Genomic DNA, 17,954 nt, shown 5'->3' with positions numbered 1-17,954 from the left:
GACGGGTGCAAAGGAAAGGCACACTGAGAGGAAGAGACAGGAGACATAACACTTGGGGAAATTGGAGAGAGGAGATCGGGAAGAGAGGAAAGATGAAAGGCCAGAGAAAGTACTGAGATGAAAAAGAAGAAGAGAACCACAGTAGGCCCGCATCGGGGAAAACGACAAACGAGACACATCCTTCCACCAAACACAATTCTATCTCTTTCTCTATTTCATCCGGCTTGCTAAATGTTGACATTCTCCAGCTCTCCCGTCCAGGAAGCCGCACGCTGTGTTTCCTGCCCATGTTTGACAAGGGGGATCATGGGGGTTGAAGTTCAGTCGATCCAGGAGTGAGCTTGTCTTTGATGGAGGAATGTTGCTGTTTGCTGCAGCCGTACTCCTAGCCAGTTGGAAACACATCTCTGGGCTTTCCTCGGCTCGCTTCCTGCTAGATCAAAGCAGCTTCCCCCTTTAGAGCATATCTACATTTCCCCGTAGCATTACTTACGCATTCAGTGCTGAACAGAAGAAAAATAAAGTTGCCCTTAGATTCCCTCAGTGCACGATTAGACTAAGAGCAGCTTTCATTGCATTTAAGTTAAACATAAAACAAATGTGTATGAGTACAGTGAATATGAGAGGGTTAAACAAATTTAAATTGAGTTTTTTTTTTATTATTTTATTTTAAAAAACAATGTAATTAAATGTGTGTGTGTGCGCACATGTGTGTGTATTCCCAGGTGCTCCAGACCCGACAGCAGGCGCCAGCATTGATGATGACAACTGCTGGCATCTGGATGAGGATCAAGTCAGGGAGCAAGTCAAACAGTTTCTATCCCAAGGAGGATACTATGGCTCTGGGAAGCAGCTCAACTCCATGTTCGCTAAGGTACATATTACAACCTGCTACTACTGCTTCATTATAATATTTATTCATTTAGTCAAATTATAATTTTTTTCTCAGATTTAATGAAGCTCCTCTATGGCCCCAGAAGACATTACACAACTGTTTCCCTAGCCTGAGTAGTCATCAGTAAAGAAATCAATGAAGATTGGTCCCTACATAATGTAGTTTAGATTTCTGTACTGTAAAAGAATACAGCAGTTCGCAGAGGTCTCTGCCCTTATATGTCCATACTGTAATGAACTTCATGTCAGGCAGCATGCTTTCCAACAGTATTAAAGGTGCAAAGGAACGGTGTGCTTGCAGGTCCTGATAACATCCTTAGATTTCATTCAGTGTGTTATGCAAACTCACGGCATTAACAGTTGTTGAATATGGTTAAATATAGCTTTGTTAATCTTCAAAGTCAGAGTCAGCTTTTATAAATGCACTTATTCAGTGCCTTTTGTCTGAGTGTACCAAGCCCACTTAACACAGACCTTTCTCCTGATAAGTCAGAGTTTGCCATTTCATTGCCAAACTGTTTCTTTTATTTAGTTTCAAGTGACATTCAGGTGCTTTTATAATGTCTCAGATTCAACTATTTAGTAGAGTGATGTTTTAATAGATGATATGTGTGCTGCCAGAGATCATGCTCCATGTTTTCCATTGCAAATTAGGCATGTCTCATATTTGAACATTCTCCTCTCATGGATATTCTATTTATAGCTGCCTCCCTCACCTTTGATTTTATTTGCTTCCTGGTTGAATTGGTGTGTTGATTTTTAACCTCTGAATTAAATCTGCTGGGCTTAATTTTTTCTTTTTCCCTTCCTGAAGTAAGTTAATATCAAACAGAAGCTATTACTAACAGTGAGTAAACCTGCTCTTTCTGGGTGTTTCCAGGTGCGGGAGATGCTACGAATGCGAGACTCCAACGGCGCGCGAATGCTGACGCTTATAACTGAGCAGTTTATGGCGGACCCTCGCCTGTTGCTATGGAGACAACAAGGCACGGGCATGACGGACAAGTGTCGGCAGCTGTGGGATGAGCTAGGTAAGAACAGTCAGATATGTCCTGCGAAAAGAGAGAATCCCCTCTACTGAAAAGATGCATTTCCTGATGTTTCCACGTTGGTCTGGGTGCTTGTTAGTTCCTCCAGATCAAACAGCTGAGTCGACACAAGTCAGATGAATGCACATTCAAGCTGTACGGTAAACGCTCACTTGAGTGAGTTAGCTATTAGGTCAGTGGCTCCTCCTGCTCCGGCCTTTCCTCCCCACTCGCTTTCTGCACTGAGTGAATGATAAAGGCTGGCGATCAATATGGCCGCTCAGCTTCTCTGGAATCAATCTCAGCATTTAGGAGGTCAATAAGAACACTTCCTGGGTGAGTGAAGGAGATCATGACTCAGATGTAGACAGAAATAACAGCCAGACGGTCAGGGATAGTTGTCTGATAGATGTCTGCATCTCTGAAGAAAACTGACAGTTGACCCAGCTTGTGCAGTACAGTTAGCACAGTAAGTCACTATCAGTCTACTATCAGTTTGTGTTTCCAATATTATTTTTTCTTATATTCTTTTTTGAAGCTCATACGCCATTATTCATTTGATGGAATTCAAAATTTATTATCTAACAAATACATTTTTATATAAATTATCAATATTTGCTTACCTGTTATTCATAAAGCTTTAGAATAGAATACACCTTTTAATACATTTAGAATTACACTCTCAAGCAGCACTCTTTTGTGGCCTGATCTGTCACTCCCTGATTTCCCCAGGTGCATTGTGGGTGTGTGTGGTGCTAAATCCTCACTGTAAGAGTGAGGAGAAGAGCAGCTGGCTCAAGCAGCTGAAGAAGTGGGGGGACATGGACGTCTGCCCGCTGGAGGACGGCAACTACGGCAGCGAGCTTCCAAACATCACCAACGCTCTGCCCCAGAGCAACCTCGCACAGGGTCAGCACGAATACACATCAACACCAACACTGTTTGCATACTGCACTATTATGTCTAAATATGAACACACACTAGAATCAACCTGAGCTTCATTAAAGATACAGGATAGATGCAATAAAACAGCATGACATGACCACTGACTGTGTGTGTGTGTGTGTGTGTGTGTGTGTGTGTGTGTGTGTGCATTTTGTCTGTCTCAGACTCCCTGTCCAGGCCGAGAAGGACGGTGTTTAGCCGGGCCATCGAGGCCTGCGACCTCCACTGGCAGGACAGCCACCTCCAGAGAATCATCAGCAGTGACTACTACATGTCTCCATCCTACCAGAGAGAGGGGGAGAGTCTGCTCTTCAACCCACAGGGCCTGCCACTCTGGCTAGGTAAAATCCTGTTTTCTTACTTCATTCCATTCAGTTCCAGAAAAGGTTATTGCACATGATGTGTCATTAGCGCTCACACACACGTCTGTTACAATTTCTTAACCAACATGCACTGAACAGCACATAGTTCTGCGTTACAACAGTATAGAAAAACTCCTCTTTTGTGGCAGCTCCGTATACACACAATCTCTAATTCCAATCTCTAATTCCACTGAAAGCTGGAAACACACACACTCTCACACACAGAGTAATTCTGCTGATATTGTAACCGGTATCTGCAGTAAGCCGCTTCCAGCTTACGGTCAGATCCTGCAACTTAAGCCAGCTATCAGACACACAGTGGTGTTCTGCTGAGACTACACTGTGTGCTTTTGTTTGTGTGTGTGTATGTGTGTGTGTGTGTGTGTGTGTGTGTGTGTGTGTGTGTGTGTGTGTGTGTGTGTGTGTGTGTTGTTGTTTGTCTGTTAGTGAGAGAGCGAGTGAAAAGGTTTGCAAGGAAAATTGCACATCTGTGGCTTAGCATAGCAAAGTAGTGCGTGTGTGTGAGAGAGACGCTTTCCTGACCGCACATTTATCTCTCTGTCGACCACACAGACCACGTCCCGACGGCATGCGCTCGCGTCGACGCCCTGCGTTCCCACGGTTACTCCAGGGAAGCCCTGCGATTGGCTGTTGCCATCATCAACACGCTCCGGCTCCAGCAGCAGCGGCAGATGGATATCTACAAACACCAAAAGAAAGGTAAAAACACACGCACGCAAATTTTGCGCTTTGTTTTCTGTGGTGCTATTATCCCTCGACCAGTCTTACTTCTCTCGTCTCCTCCTCTGTCAGAGCTTCTCCAGAGGGGTGTGACCTCCACCACTAACCTGGAAGGTTGGGTGGGTCATCCTTTAGATCCAATTGGCTGTCTCTTCACAACGCTCACTGAAACCTGCCGTGTGGATGATGACAACACCATGGACACAGGAGGTACTGAAACAAAGACACACTTCAAACAAATCTTCTATTTTTAAATGATTTTTTCCCTAATAGAATTATGAGAAATCATCAAAAAAAAAATTTTTTTAAGACTTTAGAAGGCTGTAACCAATGTTCACATTTAACAGGCATAAAGGCTCACATGCTTTACTGTTTCCCTCCACAACCTTTAGCACAGTTCTCATGACTGCTCTTGTTTTGTTGCATCCTTTAGCCCTCGTGTTTTTTACTTGTAGACTTTCTGCACACTGAATCCTGTGAAAGTACATAATTTCCTGTGCAACAAGAAATTGCCTCACTTAGAATGTGTTTCTGGTCTCAACAAAGACCAACAAAGGGCTTGTCAAGAGTTGAGATTCAGGCACGGAAAGTATTTGTTGTCTTGAATCACCTTGTGGTTTTCCTTTGTTCTTTAGGAGCTCAAGCATTGAATGACTAAATATATGAAGTAGCTGTGTTCTATATATGTATATGTGTGTGTGTGTGTATATGTATATATATATATATATATATATATATATATATATATATATATATATATATTAAGAATGAACTTAACCTATGTCATGCCACCATAAATAGCCTTGAAAGTACATTTACTAAAGTATTGTACTTATGTAGGCCTTTGAAGTACGTGTACCATTTTATCTTTTCAACTTTTAATTATATTCTGCTACAGTTCATCATTCTTTTCCCATGGCATTTATGCATTTAGTTAATTCTCACGTGTTGATACAAAATATAATAAATGATGTATCAATATGGATTTAACACCTGCTAGAAAATACTGTAGTTAAAACCAGCTTCACCTTTACCAGCTGCAACATTACTGATGTTTACACATTAGTTCATCAATAATTATAATCTGAAGTTATAATATATATGTTTAATGAGCACTTTCACAAAGTAAATGTATCAGTAGAAAACTGTTCAGACATGTTAAAGTGTCTCGTCACTTTAACAAACTATGTCCTATCTCCCACATAGGATGTAGTTTGCAACTTGCTGGTTCTGTTTGTAACTTGCTGGGTCCGTCCTCTGTAGGGTGTGGGTTGTTGTGTTTTTCACTGATTTAAATCATTAGACTGAGTGGATAAAACAGGCAATTCGAAACACTCACATTACAGTATCTGTATTCAGCGTTGTCCACTTTTAATCCGATCCCCCAAGATATATTTTAAAACCATGTGTAAGTGGTGTCATAAGGAATGCAGTGCATCTCAGTAAAGCACATACTCAATCATAGACCTGCTTCTGTCCTCGTGTACAAAAATATATTAGTCAAAGTGCTTATTTGTCAAAGTGAAGGTATAATTCCTGGCACATTTGACCAGCTGATGCAGTGTAATCCTAGAGCACAGGTGATTTGGTCCACTAGCAGTGACTCATCAGACAACAGACTCCATGTTCTTATATGAAGACTGGGCTCCACTGGTCAAACTAGCAGAGCTTGTATGGAAAGGGTTGAAACACCCTGCTTATTTAGACCACACTTCTGTTTTGTGTGTGTGTTTGGGGTATGTATAGAATCTATGTCCATTTGCATTTCTCACCCTGTCTTTTTTTTATTTTTTTTATTTATTTTTTTTTTGCACCAGTCGCCCTTGCAGTAGAGCAGAATAGGGTTTGGATTTTCCCATTGTTACCAGGCTACAGGGAACTATTGTCAGTTCAAACAATGCTGACCACTGGCACACTCATTGGTGGGTGTGTGTGTGTCTATTAGAAAAAAGAGTGAATGGTTATCTTATGTTGTTTTGGGAATTTGAGGATACTGGTATAATTATTGTGTGTGTGTGTGTGTGTGTGTGTGTGTGCGTGCGTGTGTTTGTGTATAGCCTGGTCACTATGCCTTATTTTCTTTGCCAAGACAGCTGGGAACATCTGTGAAAAGGGGGGGGGGCTGGCAATATGTCAGCCAATCAAAATGTTTTTAAACCAGCCAACTCATAAAAGTGGACACACACACAAAAACAATTTCCACTTTCCTCATAGGCGAACACTTCTACACACATCCCTGGAATAAACTACATTGTCTGTCACTGAGAGAGGGTTTATGATTTGACGGGCTGGGGGGTGGGGGGACCCAGTACAAATGGGCACCAATCAACAGCTGAGACTCTTGTGACATCTGTTCTCAGTTAGAATTGTCAGATTAAGCAGTTATCTTAGTTAAAATCTACCATGTATGCAGTAACCTACATACTGCTATTATGTTACATGCAGATTTGATCACTTACTAATCGAGCTTGGGTTTTCTCACTAATCTAGTTTGACACTCTAGGTCCACTCTTCATTAAATTATATATCCTGACAGTTGCATCTACTTAAACAGCACAGAGCACAAAATGCTAACTACTTCCCTTGCTTCTCTACTTACCTCTTAGAAGGTGACACCAGGCCTCCAGTTTACCATCATGTACCAGTGTGGGGCAGCTCGGATGGAGGCGAGTCCTATCTGACTCTGGCTTTAGAGGTGGCTCTGATGGGTATGGGCCAACAAAGGATAATGCCTGAGGGTCTATACGCTCAGGATAAGGTAAGGAGGCATGAAATAGCCACTGTTAAAAATGTATATGTCTAAATATGAAGTACTGTAAGCTCTGAAATGGTAAACTAATGTAATGCATGCAGAAAGAATACCAGAATGTTAGGCGGCTTGGCTGTGCGTAACTAAACAGCACATTAATAGGTAGTCGCATATTTAAAAAGTGGTATGAATGTGTCTGTAGACAGAGTCACCATGATAGAAAATCACTATAATTAACAGTCTGTGTGAAGTACTTACCATGCAAAAGGAGAGAAAAGGTCACATAATTTTGTTCCCTGGAAAACAAGCAGAAAGTCACAGTACTTAAGTTGACTGTGAATTAGAATAAATCCAAGGAACATTTCTTTGTGTGAATAGTAATCAGCTTTAAAGTGCTTAACGTGGCTGCCACAGACCTGTGGTAATGTAATGGAAATCAGCAAAGACGTTAAAGTTTTAAGCATGACTTGCTTTTGGTTTTAAAAACCAAACAAATTAATAAAAGGACCTCTGACTGTTATCCTTCTGTGAAATAAAATCAGTTTCTGTCAAGTGTACTGTATCAACAGATGCAAGAGTTTGAGGTATTAAAGTACCCTGCTGCTCCTTTAACACCTCCAGCTCCAAATCCCTTCTTTAAAGGAGATTGAAAACCTTTTGTTTTTTCCCCCTCTTTTTAAACGGGTAAAAAGCATGGATCTTAACTTACTTCAGTCATATTCTTGAACTCATTCTATCGCGACTCATTCCTCTGAATGTGACATTCAGAAACCAGTAGAAACCAAGAGAAAGTTTTAAAGAAGTAAAATAAGATTGCCCGTGGAATTATCCAAAATGAGAACATTTCCATTTATTTGGCAAAATAGACTGAATGATCACAGTGAATAACATATTAAAAATGTGCTGTGAATGTGTTCTAGGTGTGTCGTAATGAGGAGCAGATTGTAGCAAAACTTCAAGATCTAGAGCTGGATGATCTCCTGGTTCAGACTCTACGGAAACAGGCCATACAGCTACTGGAAGGTAAAACAACATAATCTTTTTACTTTTTGTTAAAGCACGTTGACTCAAATTAGGTTGCTGTTATTTTTTTGTGCCATATCAACTGGAAGACATTCACACCTAATAAAACGGCATATCGTTTTCTCTTGTTCTAGCTGGTCCGTTTAGTGGTCTAGGTGAGGTCATTCATAGGGAAAGTGTTCCCATGCACACCTTTGCCAAGTACCTCTTCTCTGCCCTGCTGCCACATGACGCAGACCTGGCATATAAGGTGGCTCTTCGCGCCATGAGGTCAGTTTTTAACCTTAGATCATTGTTATCCTTTGGTGCCTATCTACCAGCTGATTCTAGTAAAATCTAGTAATTTTTTCTTAATTCCTATGGGAGTTTCAGTGGTGAAATGCATTTTAGCTTTTATACTGACAACAACAAAACCTTCTGTCAGGCTCCCGGTGCTGGAGTCATCAGCAGGCTCCGGGGATGTGGGCCACCCTCATCATGGCATCTCCATTGTTCCAAGCAGATACCCACGCTGGTTCACACTGGGACACCTGGAGTCACAGCAGTGTGAGCTGGCCTCCACCATGCTCACTGCTGCTAAAGGTAGCGTCAACACATCTGCATATTCCTAGCTCCAGTCACTGGAAAATGTCCTTCAACAGTGGGTTCTCATGTTTTTTGTGTATTAGTATCTGAGTTTACACTCGTCTTTGTCTGCAGGGGACATGTTGAGGTTGCGGACTGTGCTGGAGGCCATTCAGAAAAATATCCACTCCTCTTCCTTAATCTTCAAACTGGCCCAGGATGCTTTCAAGATAGCCACACCTGCAGACAACCCGCCTGATATAACCCTGCTCAATGTGGCACTGGAGCTAGGACTGCAGGTACTGACTGTGTGTGTGTGTGTGTGTGTGTGTGTGTGTGTGTGTGAGAGAGAGAGAGAGAGAGAGAGAGAGAGAGAGAGAGAGTAAGCAGGCGTAAGTATGAGGGCAAGTCAGTAATTTTCATAAATCATTTCAGCACAAAATAAATCAGAGCACTGGTCAACAGTCAAAACATGCAACACTTTTTCTTGAACTTGTAATTTCCGCGGCCTCCACAGCTTCACTACAAATTAACAGAGAAAACATCACACAGCGTCTCACCGTTGTTGATGAGAAGAAGCCACATAATTAAGGACTTTAGGATTCCACAGTAAACACAGGAAAAAAAAACTCTTCAGCTCATGGAGGCAGCTGCCACACTGTGGCTTCACTCGCCGCCTTCTCCTGGTATTTCCAGTGTCGACAGAATTCCTGTCAGCAAAAGTGCTAATAAAGTGCTCCCAATGGAAGGGTCACAATTAGATATGTGTGTAATTATAACCACATTTTAGATACATCTGTCATTACTGGAGACATGTAGCTGTTCAAACTGCTAAAATAGGAAAATATGTTTGAACAGTTTTAGTCACTGCTGACAGATTCTTCAGAAACCTGCAAAGGCAAAAAGGCTGATGAGTTCTTCTTCATGTTGTACAGAGTAACCGGATCAGTAAACTATTGTCTTTTGCTTCTGTATTGTGCAGGTGATGAGAATGACTCTGTCCACTCTGAATTGGAGAAGGAGAGAGATGGTTCGCTGGCTGGTAACCTGTGCTACAGAAGTCGGTATGTTATCCCCGAGAGGCATCCACTAAAACGGGATTCATGTTCTAATCATGTTTTTCCTTTCATTTAAATTAATTAATGATTTTAATTAATTACTTTCATCAGTTTCAAGTTGTTGCAGTGACCATTGTGATTTTTTCTTTCTTTAACGGGAGACTACCAACAATGTTTTTCCAAGTCTGTATCAGAGGCTACATTTTTGTAAACTTGATAAAATAACTACAGAGGATCACAAGATGAGACATAGGGTCTTAGTTTTGAACTGTTCCTGAACTGGATGAAACAGGAACAGGAAGTCACTTTCTTGTTATGCTGATTGAAGCTCATATCCTGGGAAAGGAACAGATACTGTTAAATAATAATAATGAAGAAAACAGACCTCAGTTGTTCAATCTTTTCCTTTTGTCTTCCCTAGGTCTGCGGGCATTGGTCAGCATCTTACAGAGCTGGTACACTCTCTTCACGCCCACTGAGGCCACCAGCATTGTGGCAGCCACCGTCATGTCCCACAACACCATCCTGCGCCTCAGCCTTGACTACCCCCAGCGCGAGGAGCTGGCCAGCTGCGCGAGGACCCTGGCCCTGCAGTGCGCCATGAAGGACCCCCAGAACTGCGCTCTGTCAGCTCTGACGCTCTGCGAGAAAGACCACATCGCCTTCGAGACGGCCTACCAGATTGTGATTGATGCCGCATCCACGGGAATGACGTACTCCCAGCTGTTCACCATTGCAAGGTACATGGAGCACAGAGGATACCCACTGCGCTCGTTCAAGTTAGCCTCCCTCGCCATGACCCACCTTAACCTGGCTTACAACCAGGACACACACCCAGCCATTAATGATGTGCTCTGGGCCTGCGCGCTCAGCCACTCTTTAGGGAAAAATGAGCTTGCAGCCATTATTCCCCTGGTAGTGAAGAGCGTGCACTGCGCCACGGTACTGTCTGACATCCTGCGGCGGTGCACCATGACAGCACCAGGTCTTGCTGGCATTCCCGGACGAAGGAACTCTGGGAAGCTGATGTCAACAGACAAGGCACCACTGCGGCAGCTCCTGGACGCTACGATCTCGGCATACATCAACACCACGCACTCTCGACTGACGCACATCAGTCCACGGCACTACGGAGAGTTCATAGAGTTCCTGAGCAAAGCACGGGAGACTTTCCTGCTGGCACAGGACGGCCACATTCAGTTTGCCCAATTCATAGATAACTTGAAACAGATCTACAAGGGCAAGAAGAAACTGATGATGCTGGTCAGGGAGCGCTTTGGCTGACCTTATCCTCCCTCACAGGGACCCTCTGCTTGGGAAGTAGTTAAACTTATTTGTTTCTATTTAATTTTTTTTTTTTCTTTGTATTTTTACTTATTTTGTTGAGCCATTTGTTGAGTCTTAAGTTTTTGTCCTGTTTTGTTTCTTGAATGTGAACCAGGAAGTGTTCGCAGTACAGTGCTCTATTTCATTGAGACTGCAAAAGGGGGAAACGACTTGAAATATCAAAGAAATAACAGCAACAAAGCATTTCCCACCTCCAGCTAATGTCAAATCTAATATGAAAATGTCAAAAGATTGTGAAAACACAAAAGCAGAACTTTTGCTTTTCAGTGGCACATATACGACGATATGAAAACCAAATGATTTAGTTGGATGGGGTATGTACTTTGAGCCAGACGACGCTTTCAGCTGGGGTTAAGAAGAAGAACCCCCTTCAACAAAACCACTGAGGTCAAAAACACATAGTGTTACTGTCATACCTCGACTGTATTATTTGTCAGCTTTAACTTCTCTATCAGAAATGGCCTCGTTTCATTCAGGGCATCTTAGAGTAGAGAGTGCAGAATACAGAACTACATGTGTGGTCTCTATTTAGAAGAAGTCCGTACCAACAGGTTTAAAGACCCGACTAAAGCCACTGTAGACTTCTATCCTCTACACCTGCTGGTCAGTGCTTTTCATTAAGAATATCTTCAGAGGAAGAACCATGTTGCTTTAAACAGTGCATGTTCTCAGATCCTGTAGCCTGAAAGTAACACTCCTCAGGCTTGTCTAGCTACAGTAGAGTAGTAGATGCTCCGTGTGCACATATATACACATATATATACAGTAAATCTCTTACGTCCTCCATAAACTTATTAACGGTGACAACATACAACTGTGATGAGCGCTGGGGTCACAGTGTACCCATCTCCAGAGAAACCACTGCACTGCTGTACAGCTATTTGTGGCCAAATCCTTTTAAATCTATATGATTCCAGTGGTAATTTTTCACATGCTAGAGCAAGATTTAGTCAATAAGCAATATGAATCAAGACTGCTACGTTTTTCTCACACAGCAACATTCATTTTACCCACTTGTTTTGTGTTTGGAAGCTTTGGAACACATTAGGACCTTGCTAATCGCAGTGACTGTTTGTGTTTATTAACTCTGCCTGTAGCTAAAGTCCCGTTTCCATCTCAAGAGCTTTTCTGGGAACTCAGGAACTTGTTTTCTTGGTTTCCTGGAACCTTTTCATGAACTCAGATCATTACCTTATTGTAAAAGCAAAAATGTGGATCTAGTTTTAGTTCTTACTCCATTTGCTATAAACTAAATATTAGGTGGCTAATAAAAATATAATAAATTAAATTAAATTAAATTATCTAAATCTGTAGTAATGGCAAGAGAAAGTATGTTGGTAAACAATAAATAACATTGAGTTTATCCTGTCTTAGCCTACCAAAAAATGTTTCCATCAATTTATAGCAGAACTAAGCTTAGACCACTGCTAAATCTGTTCAACTAAACATTTTTATATTTAGCTAATTGTTAAGATTTTCTGGCAGCAAATGTACTGTTTACTTTATCCTTACGTTGTACCTCTGCTTTTGTTTCTCGAGCACGCCAGCTGCACCAAAGTTAGAAGCTAGCTCATGAGCCCAGCGGAGATTTTAGCTGCAAAAGAGCAAGTAATAACGGCCTTGTTGTGGTTCCAGGTCTCTTGAGGTTCCTCCAGTACTTAAATCTTGATGGAAAAGGGGCTCTAGTTGCTAAAGCCGCGCACCTGTGGATGCTACCAGCCGTGCTCATTCTGGACTGTGGAGACGTTTGCTCATGTCTTTTTCAAAGGGTTGCAGAAACACAGTGCACATACATAAAAGAACTGTATATTTAATGACCTTATTTAATGACCATATTTGAGACCACATGCCTTGGCACAGGAGGTTCTCTGTCTTTATGGGGGCTGTGCGTGTCAACCCCGTCTTACCCAGTGGCAAAGTGTTGTTAAATGGCAGTATACAGTACGGCAACAGCTTGATTCTTTACAGGTCGGACTAAATGTCATCGTACTAGCACTTCACACAAATACCTCTTCAGTACGTTCCTGCCTGCTTCAGCATTTATTTATTGATTGTTTATTACCTTTGTATGACTGGGTTGGAATCGCAGACACACAAACAGAACATGACTGTATTTAAACAGAAAAACAAGCAACACATTGGATGAGTCAGCTTTAGTTGATGGCAGGGGACTTAAAGAATAAGGTTTTTGAATTTTCTTTCATTTGTCTGCTTTTTTACATTCCACAAGAGCTACCTTCACCCACTACCCGGGTAGTCAGTCACAACTCTGGGCCTTTTTTTTTTTTTTTGGTTTGTTTGTTTTTTGGTTTGTTTGTTTGTTTGTTTTTTCCTTGATCTGAAGAAATGCAGATAGAAGAATGACAAAAGGAAACTGAGCAAAAGAAAGAAAAGAGAGGCTAAACTCAGTTCTCAGGGACATCACTTAAAGAAACAAAACAAAAAGTAGTAGCATTAAGCATTTAAGATATTGTAAATATTAAAGTGTCAATTCAGAAAATTGTAAAGTTATAATTATTTATGATGAGTATGTGTTTGTTTTTTTTTCCTCTTTATTTTTATGCTTTTTGTTTTCTTTCTGCGGGGGTGTACTTGAATCGTTTCGGACCGGAGAAATTGACAGCTTTTTTTGTTTTGTTTTTGTTAGTTTGTTTTTTTGAGAGCAAAAGACTTCAAGGCATTTCTCAGGTGCTCCTGTGTACATTTATTTCAGTTTTTTTTTTTTTTTTTTTTTTTTGTTATTTTTGCTATAATAACTATTCTAATTTGTTTTTGATTTGCAAAGAAAATAAATCTGTTTTTCAAAAGGAGACATGTCATTAGGAGTTGAGGAAAATGAGGAAGGCATTCATTTGTAAACAGATATATACTAAACCTGACTATGCAGAACCACTTTGATGGTCTTGTCACCTCTTAAAGATGGCCCCCAACACTTGAGAAGAAGAGACACAGTGGGATGAACCACTATTAAAACGAGGAGAGGCGGGGGGCAGTCAAAGACAAGACCCAGCATGCTTGTATTTGGACAATGCGCAGTAGCCAGCCTGCATTCGCTGCAGCATTTATAAGGGGGGAAAATGGTGGAAAATGCCTTTCTGACCGATCAATGTACAAAGTTTATTTTTGCTTTACTTCTTTGTTGGTTTGATTTAATCAGGACTCAAACCTTTAGTGTCTTCTCGGAGGTGTCATGTTGTGTGGCGGCTCCGCAGTGAGACAGAACAATACGCAAATGTCAGAGTCGCAAACAGCAACTGTATGAACAAAAAGAGACGGCCTGTGGATGAGCATACGCTCACTCTTTGTTTGTTGTAACGTGTTTTTATTGGTTTCTCAACTCTCTTCAGCCTACTGGCTGAGTAAACCTTTTTTTAATTATTACAGTTGTTTCTTCTTCTTAACTTCTCTCATTTGTCGCCTCGTTCCCTTCCACACAGGGAGGATTTGGCTTTTGAAGCATTGCATTGATTGCTCAGCGATCAGCTTTCACTGCAGCCAGTTCTTTAGCTGTGATACCTTAAAGCACTCGAGACGTCGGTGCTTTCTCAGCAGCCTTGTATCCACACAAAGTTAACTTTTGACAGCAAAAATAGTTTGTTTTTCATCTTTTGTTGCTGTGAAATTTCTAGACATTGAGGATTTAAAAAGTCCTGTTAATTTCATGGCACTGTACCATGATTGGGATGTTTTCTTAATTCACAAATGAAAGAGGGATAATATTTTACCACTCGCTCTACTTGAAAGCACCAGTCAGCTGCCTTTGAGTGATGCATTCACTGACAGCATTACAACAAAGGTCGTCCCTCGTAACTGGTTTTCTCTCTCTGTTTATTGTATCAGCCAGTTCCGGAGGTTTTTTCTTATTTTAATTTTTTCCCTTTGTTTTGTCCTTCTGTAGGAGAGTACTATTTGCTGGTAGAGATCTAGATCACCTACTGTTTCCCAGTTTGTTTTGGACTTTTTTTTTCTTTCTAACTTAAGGGAAAATTGAAAGTGTTTGTTGCCTCTTTGTGCTACTGATTATGAAAAGGTCTTTCCAGTATTTGTTGCCACAGAAGTATGATAGCTTATCATCAACACTTTTTTTTTTTTTTTGTAATTTTTTTGTGTGACTTCTTGAGCTACTGTCTATAAAGCGAGAATTTATTACTATTTATGTAACGCTACTACCATTTTATATTGATTTGTGTTGGAATCTCAGTGCTTTTCTATGAATAAAGTGTGAAACACGTTATCAAGACTACTTTTTTAAATGTTTGTTGAACAAGATGGTCACTTTAGAAAGGGTGTTATGATCTGAGACAAAAGCAAAGCAAAGTCATTAAAGCCGTTGAAATATATTTTTTTGGTACTTTACTTGAACATTTAAATTTCATGTTAGAAAATTTACACTTAACTACAATTTAGAAGAAATAAATATATATACATTCAATCATTATTCTTCTACACTTTATCTGTGACTCTGTTTACTTTCCCATCTACAATAATAATAATTTTGCAATAGCATAAGTTAACTGAAATATAAACCTGTAGCAACTATTAGATTTGTGAATGGTTTACATGCAGTTTATGCACAATTAGAAATTATTACTTACATTGGTTGAGTAATAATGATAAATGGTTGGCTTGTTTACTAGTTGTCTGATCATCTGTTCATCCTGTGTATTTCTTTCCTATTGCAGCTTGTTGTAACGGTGGGTTCGGGGTCTGTATAGTCTTTAAATTTGCATCTTAGCAGTGGTCTGATTCCATAAACTCGGCCCAGCGAGTGAATCTCCCACACAACAATACATGGATAAATGATTTGGCAAAGACGCCCGTACCCCAGCTGGTGTGGTATAATCCTGCATTTTCACCCATCCTCCCAGCACAAGTGATAAATGAAGCACATGCAGCCTGATATAGTTCCATCAATCTTTCACTCATTTGTCTCTAATCAGAATAGTTTTCTTCTATCCATCTTTTACTGATTCGTTCTCATTCATTAGAGATTTGTGCAGAGCCATATACGCAGACAGTCAGACCATCAAGAAGTGCTAAGTGAGCTTGTGACTCAGTGTGTGTGTGTGTTGTAGGGAGAGAGAGAGAAAATCTAGATTGATTGGCTGATGGTAAATGAGCAGATTTAAATTAATTATCCAGACAGATCGATGGAGAAGTGATTGCTATATGCTCAATCTTTTTCTCCTCAGTTTGCACTGCCCTCCCATCTCTCTCTGTCTCTCTCTCTCTCAATCTGTCTCTTTCTCTCAACCTCAGACGCGCAGACGGTAACGGACAGTTACTGAGAACGCATACCATATCAGAGAGTGTGGGGTTTTCACCAGCCGGCTCGCATGTCTCTCCCCACACACTCGTTCTCTTGGGTGGCTGAGCCAAGTGTGCTTCCTGTCCCAAAAACAACAACACAACCCATTTGTGACAGTCCCCACTGCACACACAGATGTGTGCAGTCAATCTCACCAGTAGGTTTAATTACATGAACACAACATCTACACGTCTGCACCCTACAGTTGTACAGTATAGCTGTGTAGCCCATTGTAGTTCTGACAGATGGCTGTTACATGTTTCCTGAGAATTCTCAGACCTTGTCTGGCTACAGGCTAAAACACACATGTTGTGTTATTTTGCTATTTCCATTAAAACAAAAGAAAGCCAAAAAGTTTGATTTATACATTACAGGAAATAAAACTGTTATCGTTTTCCACCACAGATATGTCATTTTGAATAAAAAAGTGTGAAAAGTGTAAAAAAAACAAACAAAAAAACAGTTTGTCGACGAAGAGCCTCAAAATAACCTGTGTACAGACATTTAAAGGACAAAGAAGAAGAATTCCAATTGCCCTGAGTCAACAACACTGGCACTGCTAATGACTGATATAGACGCAGGTCAGGTGTGGTTTTCATGTGGTTTTAGGGAGTTTGTCCACAACATACCATCCCCTCCAAAGGTATGGGAACAGTGAGGCCAGATCAAGAGAGATCAACACTTCACCTTTTATTTCCAGGTGTTTACGTCTCGACCCATTTAACATGTGAGCAAAAGTATTGGAACAGATAGACTTAAAACAGATTAAAGTGAATAAGACTCAATATTTAGTAGTAAATCATTTGTCATTTGTCTCCTCTGTAACAGGTAGAATTCATGCTCTATAGGCTTTGGAGATTTGAAAAATTCCAGCCTGGCCTTCCTATTCTTCTCGCTAATGAGTGGTTTGCATCTTCTGGTGCAGCCTTTGTACTTTCACGACGTATGTCCATGAAGTCTTCTGTGAACAGTAGATTGTGATACCTTGACTCCTGCCCTCTACAGGTTGCTGCTGATGATGCTAACAGTTGTTTTAGGGTCTTTCTTTACATTTGCTGTTGTCTTCCTTAGTCTACTCACTGTCTGTTACTTAGTCCACCAGTGGTTTCTTTCTTCTTCAGTAATGATTCGATGTAATAGGACACCTGGACAACAAAACACACCTTTTGGTCACGTGAATTCAATTCAATTCAATTCAATTCAATTTTATTTGTAGAGCGCTTTTTACAATTGACATTGTCACAAAGCAGCTTTACACAACCAAAGAACAGTACATGAACAGTGTATGTGTATGAGTCATAATAATGTGATTGTCCCTGATGAGCAAGCCGAGGGCGACAGTGGCAAGGAAAAACTCCCTGAGAAGGCAACAGGAAGAAACCTTGAGAGGAACCAGACTCAACAGGGAACCCATCCTCATATGGGTGATTACATGCTGTGTAGGCAGCAGTCCAGTATAACAGTTAATGTCTTTAAGTTAATGTGGAGTCCAGTTAGTTATTGCAGGCAGACTAGTTCCATTCCTGGACTATCGAGCGTTGAGTCGAGACCTCCAAGAAACAGCTTCCGACGTCCGCCGAGGCCGGGACCGACATCATAGTAGCTTGTGACCAATCCAGTCTCCAAACGCATCCCAAAGGGCAAACGGTGGATCCGAGCGACGAGATCTCCAGCCAGAAGTTGGGCATCAGGATGAGTCAGACAGGTCCAGAGGGCAAAGGGTGGAATGACGTGTAGCTCGACAGAGAGACAGGAAGAGGGAAAAGAGAGAGGGAGAGGGAAAGAGAGAGAAGAGGAGAGATTGCAGTTAGTTGTATTCACAGTCAGATAAAGTTTGAGGTGAATGTATATTTAGTGTAGTGCAGCAGGGACTCCGGCAGGACTAATTATGACAGCCTAACTAAAAGGGTGGGTTCAGAAGAAAACACAGACATG

The 17,954-nt window shown here is 41.1% G+C and overlaps 1 protein-coding gene across 1 annotated transcript in view; it reads left to right on the top strand.

Annotated features, from left to right (window-relative positions):
* The window catches only part of zswim5 (zinc finger, SWIM-type containing 5), a 53,863-nt gene extending 38,918 nt beyond the window's left edge, over positions 1-14,945 (top strand). Inside the window, exons 4-16 of the mRNA XM_026374526.2 lie at positions 726-874; positions 1,775-1,925; positions 2,655-2,831; positions 3,032-3,208; positions 3,803-3,949; positions 4,043-4,180; positions 6,577-6,728; positions 7,640-7,742; positions 7,877-8,012; positions 8,167-8,324; positions 8,442-8,605; positions 9,289-9,370; positions 9,786-14,945. Coding sequence (XP_026230311.1) covers positions 726-874; positions 1,775-1,925; positions 2,655-2,831; positions 3,032-3,208; positions 3,803-3,949; positions 4,043-4,180; positions 6,577-6,728; positions 7,640-7,742; positions 7,877-8,012; positions 8,167-8,324; positions 8,442-8,605; positions 9,289-9,370; positions 9,786-10,648 — 2,597 coding nt within the window. The 3' untranslated portion in view covers positions 10,649-14,945. The remainder of the gene's footprint in view (positions 1-725; positions 875-1,774; positions 1,926-2,654; positions 2,832-3,031; positions 3,209-3,802; positions 3,950-4,042; positions 4,181-6,576; positions 6,729-7,639; positions 7,743-7,876; positions 8,013-8,166; positions 8,325-8,441; positions 8,606-9,288; positions 9,371-9,785) is intronic.
* The last annotated feature ends 3,009 nt before the right edge of the window (positions 14,946-17,954 follow it).

Source organism: Anabas testudineus, chromosome 17 (assembly GCF_900324465.2).
Source record: "Anabas testudineus chromosome 17, fAnaTes1.2, whole genome shotgun sequence".
Taxonomy (NCBI): domain Eukaryota; kingdom Metazoa; phylum Chordata; class Actinopteri; order Anabantiformes; family Anabantidae; genus Anabas; species Anabas testudineus.
The sequence above is the reverse complement of the archived record's forward strand: the minus strand, read 5'-3'. Positions and strand labels throughout refer to the sequence as shown.